This window comes from Microcaecilia unicolor, chromosome 8, assembly GCF_901765095.1.
Source record: "Microcaecilia unicolor chromosome 8, aMicUni1.1, whole genome shotgun sequence".
In the NCBI taxonomy this organism is placed as follows: domain Eukaryota; kingdom Metazoa; phylum Chordata; class Amphibia; order Gymnophiona; family Siphonopidae; genus Microcaecilia; species Microcaecilia unicolor.
The window spans coordinates 26,243,408-26,258,405 of NC_044038.1; the positions used below are offsets into that span (position 1 = coordinate 26,243,408).

Below are 14,998 nucleotides of genomic sequence, written 5' to 3' on the forward strand. Positions count from 1 at the left end.
GAGTGTCCTGTGAAGACTCCCAGATGATGATATCCTGAAGAGCAGCCTTGCGCAACGCTGGCTACTGTCGACTATCATTGAGGGATCTCTCTCTCTCTCTCTAGTACACCTTTTAAAGGTGTTTCATTAATACAGCAAATTGAAGCATTTGTGGAGCATTAAATAAAAAATGATCTAATGAGATTAGATTCTCACAGAAAAAGAGGATCGCATTTTTGGCTCTTTGGGGCCCTTACTTACGTATTCTAAGCCCAAGAGGCCGGAGCCTGCTTCTTAATGCAAAGTGAACTTCCTATTATTGATTCGATAAAGATCGACCAGACTGAGTAGGGGAAGAGGGGAGGGGGGGTGGCTGGGGGGGAGGAGGGGGGGGGACGGGAGGGCTAGGGTGGGGAGGGAGGGAGGATTATGTAGTAGGTACCTTATTGTTGTTTATCTACGGAATCGTGTTTCTAGAGAGTATAGATTGTGTTTGTAGACATTATGCGATCTCTCTACAAGGGGAGTATTAAGACAGGAAGTCATTGAATCTGTTATAAGAACATATCGATATCTGTGATGGGAGAGCGAGAGATAATGTGGAATACTGGTTCAATTGTTCAATTGTTATATTGTTTGTCATTAATAACAATAAAATTGTTTAAACATAAATAAAAAATGATGGCGGCAAAGTAAGGAAGGTTTTTTCTGCCGTTGGCGATAACTCCAGCTCAGAAGGGTTTGCATTACCTTTAGCTTTACTGAGGCTTTTTCCTCAAGAGGTGTTTGTTTAAAGGTAAATAATTTTGGTGTGTCTTAAAGGAAAGAGTGTACAGTGTGTTGCTATAAGAGGACGCTATGGAATCAGTGTCCACAGCCCATGGGAAAAGAAGAATCAGTTACTGTGTAAAGGTCACATTCAATGGTTTAGTATAGGTGCCATGACTGCATAAGTGTACAGCCCCTGGGGCTAAAGCAAGTTGGGAGATGTTATAAAATAGGGGGGGGGGGGGAGAACCCACATAGTTACAAATGAAGGCTCGTGGTGACTGTCCCTGGCCCAGATTGTGTTAGAAACTCCCAAATAGTAATTACATATAAGCATCACAAATGTCAAATAGTTATAAAACATCAACATTTATACTGTTTGAAGTCTGAAGAAACAATATTTTATATGTAGGGCCCAAATTTGGCAAACATACCTGTGCACAAAATTATGCTTATGCATCACAGCAAGTCCTGCAGTGATTTCACAAGCCATCCTCTGTAGCAGCAGGACTTCAGAATCGCCATTAATCAGCTCTTCCTCATTACACAGATAGGCTTTCAGGTCACCCTATAAAACAAAATAGAAAAAAAACAAACAAACAAACATCACTTTAATCTGCTGAGTGCAACCTACAGACACTGAAGCAGCAACTGCATGCATTACTTAACTCAAATCAGTCAACACAATTATTAGTAGAGCTCTCAAGCTTAATACAAAGTTTCCAACTCAAGTTTCATCCCTCAAAGATTCTTAGATCCAACACTTTCCTCCTAAGGGCACTTCCTTGGTAACTAATTCAGTAGTTTTTTTTTTTTTTTTGTTACATTTGTACCCCGCGCTTTCCCACTCATGGCAGGCTCAATGCGGCTTACATGGGGCAATGGAGGGTTAAGAGACTTGCCCAGAATCACAAGGAGCTGCCTGTGCCTGAAGTGGGAATCAAACTCAGTTCCCCAGGACCAAAGTCCACCACCCTAACCACTAGGCCACTCCTCCACTGTTGCTACTATTTGAGATTCTACATGGAATGTTGCTATTCCAACATTCCATGTAGAAGTCGGCCCTTGCAGATCACCAATGTGGCTGCGCATGCTTCTGCGAGTCTGACGTCCTGCACGTACGTGCAGGACGTCAGACTCACAGAAACAGAAGCCTGCGCAGCCTTCCACATGGAATGTTGCTAGTGGAATAGCAACATTCCATGTAGAATCTCCAATAGTATCTATTTTATTTTTGTTACATTTGTACCCCGTGCTTTCCCACTCATGGCAGGCTCAATGCGGCTTACATGGGGCAATGGAGGGTTAAGTGACTTGCCCAGAGTCACAAGGAGCTGCCTGTGCCTGAAGTGGGAATCGAACTCAGTTCCTCAGTTCCCCAGGACCAAAGTCCACCACCCTAACCACTAGGCCACTCCTCCGCTCCACCGTCAAATCACTTTTACATGAACTTAACAGTGGGCACTGAAAGGAAGGAGAAGTGGTAGAAACACAGAGAATAAACTTTGTGCAGGAGGCTACTAGGGCTGTACAGCTGTGATGTACAGCATATTTCTAAACACTGAGAGGAATGAACTCATTACAGAAAAATACTGGTATGAAGTAAACAGTCATTTCACCAGTGAAAAGAATTTCTAAGCACCCTCCTGCATACCTGTGTTAACCAGACAACAAACTCACATGTGCCAAAGGTTATTTATCATCACAATTTTCCAAATATCAGAAGCTGAAGTCTGGGGTGGGAGGAAATAAAAACAAAAGATGGTTTCTAAATGTGGGAAGCATCTAAAAAGTGTTGTATATGAAACAAAAGGCCAAGATGAGGTTAAAGGCACAAATCCTTGATAATAGAATTTTTTTCTGAATAAACAAACACAGCTCAGGGATCACAACATTTTCAGGATATAGAACCAGAGTCCTCTAGTCTATAAAGAGAAAAATACCAGAGACAAACTGAAGACTTGTCTTTTGAACTCAGTCTATGATAAGGTCACTTGCATATGCTGTGAAAACTGCACTAGTACAAGTGCTTAAAAGCGCTGCACAAACATGGAATGAGAACCAGGGTACCATATGTGCAAAATGAATCTACAAGTTAAAGGCTATTGTGACCTTGTGAAAAAGTGTCCACAAACATAGGAAATAGAAGAAAAGGTTGCACAGAAGGATACTGATCTATAGCATTTTAAAAGTTTAAGATGGCTGGTATAATAAGGGAACGTCTTATAACAGAACTCTGAAACTACTGTAGAATCTACTATTAAGCTTATTCTATGGTGTCTGTTATATAGCGAAGATCCTTACCTGTAGCAGGTATTCTCCAAGGACAACGGGCCTTAAATTCTCACAAGTGGCTAACATGGTCCCACGTTGCCCGGTCCAGAGCTTTTAACAAGCTACTAAGAGCTTTGTGGAGTGCAAGACATGCTCCACTGCACATGCATGAGTGCCTTCCCAGCTCCTGCGAGAGCGTGGTTACCGCAGTGAGGCGTAGTTGCATTTCGCCTCTGCTCTTCACGCTCCACTGTGCAAGCACGAGTGCCTTCCTGCCCATCACAAGAGCGCAGTTACCGAAGTACAATACTACAGCATAGAAAAACAAAAATAGGAGGCAACTCCAAGGGGATGCGGGAGAGCTTGTGAGAATATAAGACCTGCTGGAGATTCCAAGATGGCCGCACGCTAACGCGACTAGCTGCTGCATTATCGATCACTGCTTACCGCATTGATGCCAAAGCGGCGGGGAAAGACGTCTGCTCGAGTTCCCCAGACCTCTCCCCAGATTCCTGGGCCGATAGAACGGTTCCTCATGCAGCGGGGGGATGGTGTTGAAGCCGGGACCACTGCGAGGCAGGACGCTGGCGGGAATGAGGAATTATCAGCGTCTCTCGCATCTGAAACATCCTTGAGCCCCGAGCAGAGGATTCCACCCCCGCAGCCGATGGCGGTGAGTTCCCCACTTCCTGGTTCGTCAGCGTCCGCCCAAAGAGGTGAGGTAGCGACGGCGAAGGGGACTCAGATACAATCTTTAGTAGTGGGAGAAGGGAGGTTATTACCTCCCGTAGTGACTCATCAGCCTACAGAATCGGCGGGGGATTTACAAGCAGTTGGGGAGAGGAGAGCTGATGTAGAATTTGAATTTCCTGCTGAACTTACTATCAAGCCTAAGGAGGTGACACTGGATTCATTGTGGGATCTTATGTCTCGATTGGGACAAATGTTTCTAACTGCTACAACTAAGCATTCTGTATTAATAAATGAGTTGGATCAAAAGTTTGAAAAACAAAAAATTGAGGTTGAAAAAATGACTTCTAGAGTGGATACAATTGAACAATCTGTAAAGAAATTGGAGAATATTCAATTCTCCCTTATAAAAAAGATGTATCCAGTCTAAGACTTAAATCTGAAAGCTTTGAAAATTATACCAGGAATCAAAATTTACGTTTTATTAATTTTCCCTATATAGTTATGATAAAACCTGGAGATATGCTGAAGAGATACTTAATGGAGAACTTATACCTGAGAACAATTTACCACCATTTTCAAAGGTCTTTTATCTTCCTCAAAAAATTCCAGAAACAAATGTACAACAGACTTTAGATATCTCAGCCTTTCTTGAGACTTCAGATACTCAGCAGGCCACACCAGCAACTTTGGTCGCGTCTGTGGCCTTAATTCCTGATAAGCAATTGCTTTTTCTGATGTTTTTTTAAGCATCGAGAGAAACCATTCCTTGGTTTGAAGATTTCCTTGTTTCCAGACTTCTCAAGAGAGACACAAAAGAAAAGGAAACAATTTCTCATAATGAAATCGGCTGTTGTTCAAGCAGGGGGATCCTTTTTTCTGAGGTACCCCTGCAAGTGTATTGTTAGACTTGATAATGTTAAATATTCCTTTACCGATCCACCTCAGCTATCCAAACTAATTGCTTCTAAGTCAACAGCTGGACCAACATAATATATTTCACCAGAATCCTTCGCGAATAGCAATTTTCCTTTGATTTTTTGCCTTAAATAGATTCCTCTAGTTTAAGTTTTGGAATCCTTATGAGGACTTGAGTGAATTTCCTATTTTGATGATAGAATCATGATTTTACCTTTTTCTTTTAAGATAATCACTTTCTTTCAAGACTGTATGCTTGAAACATTATTGTAAAACTAGTAAAAAAGGCCCGTTTCCGAAACCAATGAAACGGGCGCTAGCATGTGGCTTTTTGTGTGTGTGTTTGTGTATGTGTCACAGAGTTATTTTGTGTGCGTGTGTGAGGGTGCGGTGTGTGTGCAGGTTGTTGATGTGTGTCTTTTTTTTGTTTTGTTTTTTGCTTGGGGGTTGGGGGATGTGCTGTGCTGTCCTTGGTCGCTGTTTGCTGCTGGCTAGGTCGCGGGTAATCCTTCCAGCTGGGCCGCAGCTTGTCCCTTGTCCTGTTCGCCCACGTCCCAGATGGTGACGGGCACGTTGTTTTCCGGTTCCTCTGACTCCATGTCAAGCGATCCCAAATATAGTCTGTGCTATAGGCCCTCTGGCACTCTTCAGTACTGGCATTAGGCATTTAAAAATTTCTCCCCCCCCCCCCCCCCCGGTCTATTTTTGCACATACTCACAGCAGGAATATTCTTCTCTCGTTCCAGCGGTGGTTCTGTGCTCTCCGTGCTGCACAGATAATGAGCCATTCTGCTGGGGAATGCTCCTCCCTTATTATCACGTAGTTTCCTCTGATTGGTCCTCTTACGTTGCCTAGTGTTGCTTGGGAACGGTGTTGTGATGGTCCTTTGTGTTTCAGAATGTTGAGGGTGTTTTTTTTTGATTGGTCCGTCATGCGAGGGCGGGGGCAGAGAGACATGGTCAGTGTTGTGGCTTCACCACCATGAATCCATGAACCCTTCAGGGAGTGACTGAGTGACTTCAGAACGTTGTCTTCAGAACGTTGAGGGTGAGTTTTATTATAGTAGATTATAAATAAGAAATAAAAAGAAATAAAATAAAAAAAGAATATAAGACCTGCTGTCCTCGGAGAATACCTGCTACAGGTAAGCATCTTTGCTTTCTCAGAGGACAAGCAGGCCATAATTCTCACAAATGGGGAATCCCTAGCAACCAGGCTCACTGAAAACAACCACCACTGGTCAGTTGGGCTTCACAATGGCAAGGACAGAACATAGATTGACCACAAACTAAGTGATCATGCAGCTTGGAACAAAATTTTAAAAAACAGGCCTGGGGGGGAGGGGAGGGGGAGTTGGATTCTAGACCCCAAACAGATTCTGCAGACGTTGAGGATTTGGACCTGGCTCCAAAAATCTCACACTGAGCCTCTCTGGACAATTGGGTCCTTTTTCTTCATGTGAAGATCTGGCCTGAAACATTGAAGACACCAAGAATGGGTGTCCATTCCAGAAATGGTCAATTGCACTGGGCACAGCGCTTAAAGCCACTAAACTCTCAAGGACATGGACGGAAAAAATTCCATGGCCGAGTCAAACGACTCGATGGTGCTGAAAAAGGGGCAAAGCACTTGGGGGGGGGGGGGGGGGGGGGGAAGAGAACATATGAATCCAGTCGGTCAAGGCCTAAAAGCGGCATAATGATGAAGAAAATAAAGGAAACTTAAAAAGCAGGAAGAAACAAACAAACAATAAGGGTAAAGCAAAAAGGGGAACCCGAACATGGGAACAGCAAAAACATCAGAAAAAAAAAAAACGCCACAAAGGCACTCAAAAAGCTCTTTAGGACTGAGCTGTGAAGAGCAGACGTGAAACGCAACCACTCCTCACTGCGGTTTAAAAAAAAAAAAAAAAAAAAAAAGGAACTGCAGTAACCACACTCTCGCATTTGGGAAGGCACTCACACATGTGCAGTGGAGTGTGTCTTGCACTCCACAAAGCTCTTGCTATCTTCTCATTTGTTGCATTTGTACCTCATATTTTCCCACCTATTTGCAGGCTCAATGTGGCTTACATAGTACCGTCAAAAGTGGTTGCCCAGTCGGTTGATAGCAAATACAAGGTTGTATAGTGATCGTATGAGGTATAAGTGGAGGGTCAGAAGGGATGAAGATTGCGTGTTGTCCAGTACGATTATAGTCATGCTGTGCTGCTGGGTGAAGAGGTTTACGTGGGGTCTTTGGGGTAGGCCGTTTTGAAGAGGTTGGTTTTTACTGATTTCCTGAAGTTCAGGTGTTATAAGCTCCAAACCAGGCAATGTAGGACCGCGTTACCCACTTGTAAGAATTATGGCCTGCTTGTCCTTGGAAAACTAGATTTATCAAAGATTTTTAAACAAAAAGAAGTTTATCCACATAATTCTATGCTGTGAAAATTCAACTGAAAGTCCCTGCCGATCTCTGCTGTGACTGTTGGACACTAGGTGGCAGCATGCAACTAATTTTCGGATCACGGAATCAGAGATCAACATTGAAGGGCAAATTTACAGACCGACTGCGTCAAGTTAAAGAATGACACGGGGACAGGGACAAAGTTTGTCCCTGTGTCATTCTCTATTTTTATGGCTGTTAATGAAATGGAAATTTATTGATGTTCAAGTGATGCACATGACAATGTTTTCATTTTTTGGAAAAACAAGTAAAAGTGCTGGCCATAACTGGAAAATTTTGCAGGGGGGATTCTGAGAAGACATTCTATTGCAGGAAGGACTGTATAAGACAGGAGAGCTAGACTGAATCCCAGTATTGTTCATGACCTATTCATCCATACATTTAAAAAATCATTAACAGTGCTTTGTAGGGCATACAGAGAAGGTGCATTTTGTACCCCTGGACATTTTCCTGCATTACGGTTCCTTGGGGTAGTAGAAGTCAGCTATTGTTGGGGTTGGAAGGGTAGAGGGTGGTGGTGGATGTTATGAAAGTTGCTCATTGTTGTTGTTTTCTATTTGTTATTTATAAATAGTTGTACAGAATATTGTTCCTTTTAATACTTTAATAAAAAGATTTAAATAAAAAATCATATGTGTTTGAGGCTTCTGCAGATGACGCTGCAGGAATGGGGAGGGATCAGAGCCCACAGGGACAGGGTGGAGAATGGGACAAAACTCTATCACCATGTCATTGTCTACTTCAAGTGAAGTTTGCAGGTACTGCTTTTGAGTCAAAGTCTTCCTTGTGCTAAATTGTATTGGTGGGTTTTTTTTCAATTTTTTTATTTTAAGATGTAGCACTGACCTTACTTAACAAATCATTATACAAAATCAGGACTGTGGAGCCAGTACACCAAACCTTTGACTCACTCCTCTAGTTTTCTACTGTCCAACTCAGACTCTAGCTTGGACTCCTACTGATAAGTAGGCTTTAAATTTTTTGTTCTGTATCTAAAGTACTAGTAAATATAAATTATTATTTACCAGTACTTTAGATCCAAATTGCTTCTGTTTCCAACTCCAGAGCTCCAATATAAATCATACCTACAAGAAAGAAAACAAAATCCTCATGTATGACATGCTGGTGGCATCTGATAGTCTGGAAAAGCAAAAAAAAAAAAAAAAAAAAAGTCTAAGGGTCTCCTTTTACTAAGCCACACACGTGATTTCCAGCACTGCAAATGAGAGGAAACCCATTCAATTCCTATGGGCTTCCTCTCATTTGCCAAGCAAGGCTTAGTAAAAAGCCCTAAAACAACCTCTGTAAAAAATGTTTTGCATATTACACAGTGAATACAGTTTTAGCCTTTTCATCTAACCCTACCCTCTACCCATCCCTAACTCTGTTATCACAAAAATCCCAGTCCTGAATATCAGAGTTCCATTAGACAACATTTATCATTTTAGTTTCATATAAGAGAGTAGTAGGTAAGAAGCTTCACATATCTGGGAAACCGGAGGACATGACCAGTCCTGTCTTCAATGAGGTCTTGAAGAGTCTCCGAGTTGAACAGAAGTTAGTTTATCCTTTTTGGTTGCTGTAATTGTTTGACCATAAGTATTCTACAATGATGTGAAACTCCCTCCCCCCCCCCATTTCCCATACTATTGCATATATGTCAAACTGAATGGTTTCTGATCTTTAAACAAAACACTGTATTAGACAAAAAGTATGTATTAGTGATTGCAGTTTTGTCTTGATGCGATTATTGTATTTTATTTTCACAGATTTTGTTTTTACATTTCTATTTTAATGTACGAGTGTTATTTCATACTCTACTTAGATACAGGCAGAATATCTACTATAATAAAACTCACCCTCAACGTTCTGAGGACACTGACGTCAGTGAAGCCAAGCTCTGACTTCCTTCAAAAGGTTCGAAGGTTCGTGGTGGTGAAGCCACCAAAATCACTCCGGGCCCCGCCCTTGAGGGCGGAGCAATGGCAGAACGAAGGGGTTGGCAGGGAGGGAGGCAGGGAGTGGGAAATCGCTCCAGGCCCCGCCCTCGAGGGCGGAGCAATGGCAGAACAACAAAGGGGTTGGCAGGGAGGGAGGCAGGAAATCGCTCCGGGCCCCGCCCTCGCATCAAACGTCATGACGTTGGGGGCGGAGCAATGCCAGAACAACGAAGGGGTTGCCCAGGGACGGAGGAGGGTGTTGGCAACGAAAACCTTGCTAGCGCCCGTTTCATTTGCTCTGAAACTGGCTTCTTTTACTAGTAAATTAATAAGCCTTAACCACACAGAAGTCAGTAAAGTCTCCAATACCTGGCCACATCATATTCACTCTGTGGCATTGCCTACCAGCAGTAATGAATTTTATAGCTCTTCTCCATCAGAGTGGCTTACATTGAAGCTTTATTAATGGTAAGTAGATCATCATTCCATTGCTCCTCTGTCAAGTTGTAATTTAGATCTTTCTCCCAAGTGGCTGCATGTCTTAATTTGCTCCATGACATCATTAAGAATTAGCTACAACTTTGAAATGAACCCTTTAAGTTTTATGGTCCTCTCTATATAGAGCAGATCAAATGAATTGAGTTCTTAACAGATGTGGCTTAACATATTTATAAGCCTGAAATCCGTATGTACTTTAAAACCAGGAATCTTGCACCAAGTTTGAGAGAGGAGATGCAAGTACACTTTCCCCTTTGAAACCTGCCATAGGCACTAAGTTCTTGCAGACTTTTGCACAGAAGACTCAGAAAAACCAGGAGAAAGACACATGAAGACTTAAAAATAATATCTATTATACATTATTTTCCGAATATCTTCTTAAAGCAGAGCTAAAATGTTCTTAGTTGTGTCCAGGAAGTGTAATTTCCTTTTTTTAGATGGCAACTGGATGTTTACTTGGGTAAATGTATCCCTCAAAAAAACAGTTAAGTGCTGATTTGCTGATAAATTACAGGATCTCAAAGCTAATGAGGTGGTAGTACCGGAAGAGCGAGCAGTAAGCCCGCGTTGAGCTTACCACCGCTCTGTAAAAGGGCCCCTAAATTATTTGCATAATACAGAGGCAATATATGACCCCATGTGACCAGAACTGCCATCTTAAAAATGTTTAAAATAATTTTTAATGGAAATCCTACAGGGATTAAATTCATCCTGAATTACAGAACAAACGCATCTAGAAGCATGGATCTTACATATATGACTTCCAAATTCCAGCAAAATGTTAACATCTGAAACCACTGTAATATGTAAGAAATCATCATGTTACTATTTAGCCTGGATCCCACCATTTTTCAATTTGAGTCCTTGAAGACCTACAGAGTCTTCAGTTTGGATCTCTTAGATAGCTGAGATATTAAAACTGCACAGACTTAAAAAGGAAACTGAAAACAGCTACATCTTGATTTACTGTTCCCATAACTCACTGAATGACAGCATTACATTGCTTTACCCATTTTGAGGGACTTTCACTCTATCAAAAGGAAGAATATTTGATGATGTGGCTGACTTCACAGGGAGTTAGATCATACATGCAGCATAAGGAGGGAAGTTATGCAACTCAGCTCTCACACCAATATGAACTTTTCACTACTCACAGTAATTCCAAATTCTCTAGCTCTGCCTCTCTCCCACATTTCCAGCAGTTGCACGCTCATTTCCCCAAACCATCAGTTTGTTTTCGCAACTTTATATATAATCCACTTTTATGGTTATGGCAATAGGCAGAGTATTTAGGATTTCAAGGAACAGAGAATAGACCAGAGAATATCATAATGCCACTGTACCACTCCATGGCAAGTACACATCTTGAATACTGTGTGCAATTTTGATCACCACATCTCAAAAAAAAAAAGTTGCAGTGCAGCTGGAAAAGGTACAAATAAGCATGATCAAAATGATTAAGGGGAAGGAAGGACTCTCATAAGAGGAAAGGCTAAAGAGGTTGTATTCAGTTTGGAGAAGAAATGGCTGACGGGAGATAGGATAAAGGTCTATAAAATCCTGAATGGAGTGGAACGGGTAAACGTAAATCCACTGTTTACTCTTTCAAAAAATACAAAGACTTGGGGACACTAAATGAAGTTATATAGTAGCACATTTAAAACACATAGGAGAAAATGTTCTCTCACTCAACGCATAGTTAAGCTCTGGAACTCATTGTTGGAGCGAATGGTAAAAGTAGTTAATGGAGCTGGGGTTAAAAAAAAGGTTTGGACAAATTCCTGAAGGAAAAGCCCATAACACAGCAAACGAAACAGTGGAGATGACTGAAGAAGCAGAGTGCAGTCAAGGATGTCTTGAAAGACAGGTTTCTTTATCGACACATGGACTACATAAAAATCCATGACTGCTTGAAGGACTCGACGCAGCCATGTTTTGGCTGTACTGCCTGCACAAGGAGTCCAAAAAACAATCAGAGGAAGATTTTGGAGAGATACCTATGCCAGAAATAGTATTCAAAGCCAACAAGTTAGAGAAACTGAATGAAATCTCTATAAACCTGGGGGATGCAATGGCGTAATTTGACAAACTGAAGAGTAGAAAATCTCCTGGACCAGATGTTATTCATCCCAGAGTACTGATAGAATTGAAAAATGAACTTGCGGAACTACCGTTAGTAATATGTAATTTATCTTTAAAATCAAGCGTGGTACCTGAAGATTGGAGGGTGGCCAATGTAATGCCAATTTTTTAAAAAAAGGTTCCAGAGGAGATCCAGGAAATTATAGACCGGTGAGAGCCTGACGTCAGTGCCAGGCAAAATGGTAGAGACAATTATAAAGAACAAATTTACAGAGCATATTCAAAAGCATGCATTAATGAGCCAACATGGTCAGTGAAGGGAAATCTTGCCTCACCAATCTATTACATTTCTTTGAAGGGGTGAACAAACATGTGGATAAAGGTGAGTCAGTTGACGCTGTGCATCTGGATTTTCAAAACGCGTTTGACAAAGTATCTCATGAAAGACTCCAGAGGAAATTGCAACGTCATGGGATAGCAGGCAGTGTCCTATTGTGGATTAAAAACTGGTTAAAAGCTAGAAAACAGAAAGCAGGTTTAAATGGTCAGTATTCTCAATGGAGAAGGATAGATAGTGGGGTTCCCCAGGGGTCTGTGCTGCGACCGCTGCTTTTTAACATATTTATAAATGATCTAGAGGTAAAAATAACTAGTAAGGTAATTAAATTTGTTGATGATACAAAGTTATTCAAAGTTGATAAATCGCAACAGGGTTGTGAAAAATTACAAGAGGACCTTATGAGACTGAGAGACTGGGCATCCAAATGACAGATGACATTTAACGTGAGAAAGTGCAAAGTGATACATGTGGGAAAGAGGAACCCGAATTATAGCTACGTAATGCAAGGTTCCACATTAGGAGTCACCGACCAGGAAAAGGGATCTAGGTGTCATCGTTGATGATACGTTGAAACCCTCTGCTCAGTGTGCAGCAGCAGTTAAGAAAGCAAACAGAATGTTAGGTATTATTAGGAAAGGAATGGAAAACAAAAATGAGGACATTATAATGTCTTTGTATCGCTCCATGGTATGACCGCACCTCACATTTTGTGTTCAATTCTGGTCACCGCATCTCAAAAAAGATATAGTTGAATTAGAAAAGGTGCAGAGAAGAGTGACGAAAACGATAAAGAGGATGGGATGACTTCTCTCTGAGGGAAAGAAAAAGCAGCTAGGGCTCTTCAGCTTCGAGAAAAGACGACTGAGGGGAGATAAAATACTGAGTGGAGTGGAATGGGTAGACGTGAATCACTTGTTTACTCTTTCCAAAAATACTAGGACTAGAGGGCATGAAATGAAGCTACAAAGTAGTCAACCAGTAACCCAAAACAGGAAGCAATAGCAGTAGAAGATGGACACTATCAGAGAAATGCAGTGCCCTCCAAAGCAGGGAGCCCCAGGTAGATGCCAAGATTCACCTCCTCCTAAGGGCAGCCCCAACTGTATTAATTGCTTCTGATTAAAACTATTTCACTGTTCAATGATTGACTGATCACAATTCTCAGTTCACTGATAGCTCTTTTTACCTGATAAAATCATTCAAAATGAAGGAGGCTGGATATAGAATGAACACTGTTATCTTATATGAATGAATTCCGAGCAGAGATAACTGAAAGAAGGGGGGATTATTTATTGTAACATGACATTTGTACAGTTTTACTCAACAGAACTGTTGAACACACATTTTTGACACAAGAGGATATTCTACAGAGGCTTAATGTTATGCTGATAAGATTTCTTTTCTTTTGTCCTAGCAGTTTCCTTCTGCACCTTTGAGATCTGTCAGGTATTTAAGACCCAGACTGGCTACGGTTGGAGAATGGATACTGGGTTCAATGGACATGGGTGAGACTCAGCATGGCACTTCCATGTTTGGTACTTTAAGCTCAAATCAGAACTAGAGGTGTGATCTGGCACCGCACATCCTGTGGTACGTGAGAAGGGATCTGGCAGTTTTCATCAATTACTTTGGACTTCCAGTTCGATCAGAAGCAACAGCCTCAAAGTCATCAATTGTAGCTACTTCTAACCATTCTATTTAGTTCAGTCATTGACAGCAGCTCTCTGGCTAAGTGGCATAAGCCACCGTATCATGCAAAACACAATGCAAATGCACTTTGAGTCATCTATCAGATGTTATCTATTGCACCAAGATCAGAACTATTTGAATGCACAGCTGTAAGTGCAGTTGCTATAGCACCACCAGCCAGCCCCAGGAACAGAATATAACCAACAGAAAGTTGCTAGATTTGCACATATCATCCTTTAAAAGACTGGGAAAACAGCATATCAGCGAGAAGCAATCAATCAATCATTTACTACAGAGTATCCAGTGCAGTCCGGACAGCTTAGAACTGCAGATAAAATTTATTTATTATCTCATTGTTTCCCAACAATGTCAGGCTCAATGTGGCTTACAATGCACCACAGAGGCAAGTGCCAATGTAGCAAAATGAAACTAATACAGCAAATCTACAAGTGATAATGCATAAGTGAGAATCAAGTAGCTAAAGGCCTAGTGGTTAGGGTGGTGGACTTTGGTCCTGGGGAACTGAGTTTGATTCCCACTTCAGGCACAGGCAGCTCCTTGTGACTCTGGGCAAGTCACTTAACCCTCCATTGCCCCATGTAAGCCGCATTGAGCCTGCCATGAGTGGGAAAGCGCAGGGTACAAATGTAACAAAAATAAAATAGATACTATTGGAGATTCTACATGGAATGTTGCTACTATTGGAGATTCTACATGGAATGTTGCTATTCCACTAGTAACATTCCATGTAGAAGGCTGCGCAGGCTTCTGTTTCTGTGAGTCTGACGTCCTGTGCAGGACGTCAGACTCACAGAAGCAGAAGCCTGCGCGGCCACATTGGTGATCTGCAAGGGCCGACTTCTACATGGAATGTTGCTAGTGGAATAGCAACATTCCATGTAGAATCTCAAATAGTAGCAACAGTGGAGGAGTGGCCTAGTGGTTAGGGTGGTGGACTTTGGTCCTGAGGAACTGAGTTCAATTCCCACTTCAGGCACAGGCAGCTCCTTGTGACTCTGGGCAACTCACTTAACCCTCCATTGCCCCACGTAAGCCGCATTGAGCCTGCCATAAGTGGGAAAGCGCGGGGTACAAATGTAACAAAAATAAAATAGATACTATTGGAGATTCTACATGGAATGTTGCTACAATTGTAACAAAAATAAAATAGATACTATTGGAGATTCTACATGGAATGTTGCTACAATTGTAACAAAAATAAAATAGATACTATTGGAGATTCTACATGGAATGTTGCTACAATTGGAGATTCTACATGGAATGTTGCTACTATTGGAGATTCTACATGGAATGTTGCTACTATTGGAGATTCTACATGGAATGTTGCTAGCAACATTCCATGTAGAAGGC

The 14,998-nt window shown here is 41.7% G+C and overlaps 1 protein-coding gene across 1 annotated transcript in view; it reads right to left on the minus strand.

The window, feature by feature from the left end:
- Positions 1-14,998, minus strand: part of LMTK2 (lemur tyrosine kinase 2) — a 110,207-nt gene that overhangs the window by 54,032 nt on the left and 41,177 nt on the right. Inside the window, 1 exon segment of the mRNA XM_030213629.1 lies at positions 1,182-1,315. Coding sequence (XP_030069489.1) covers positions 1,182-1,315 — 134 coding nt within the window.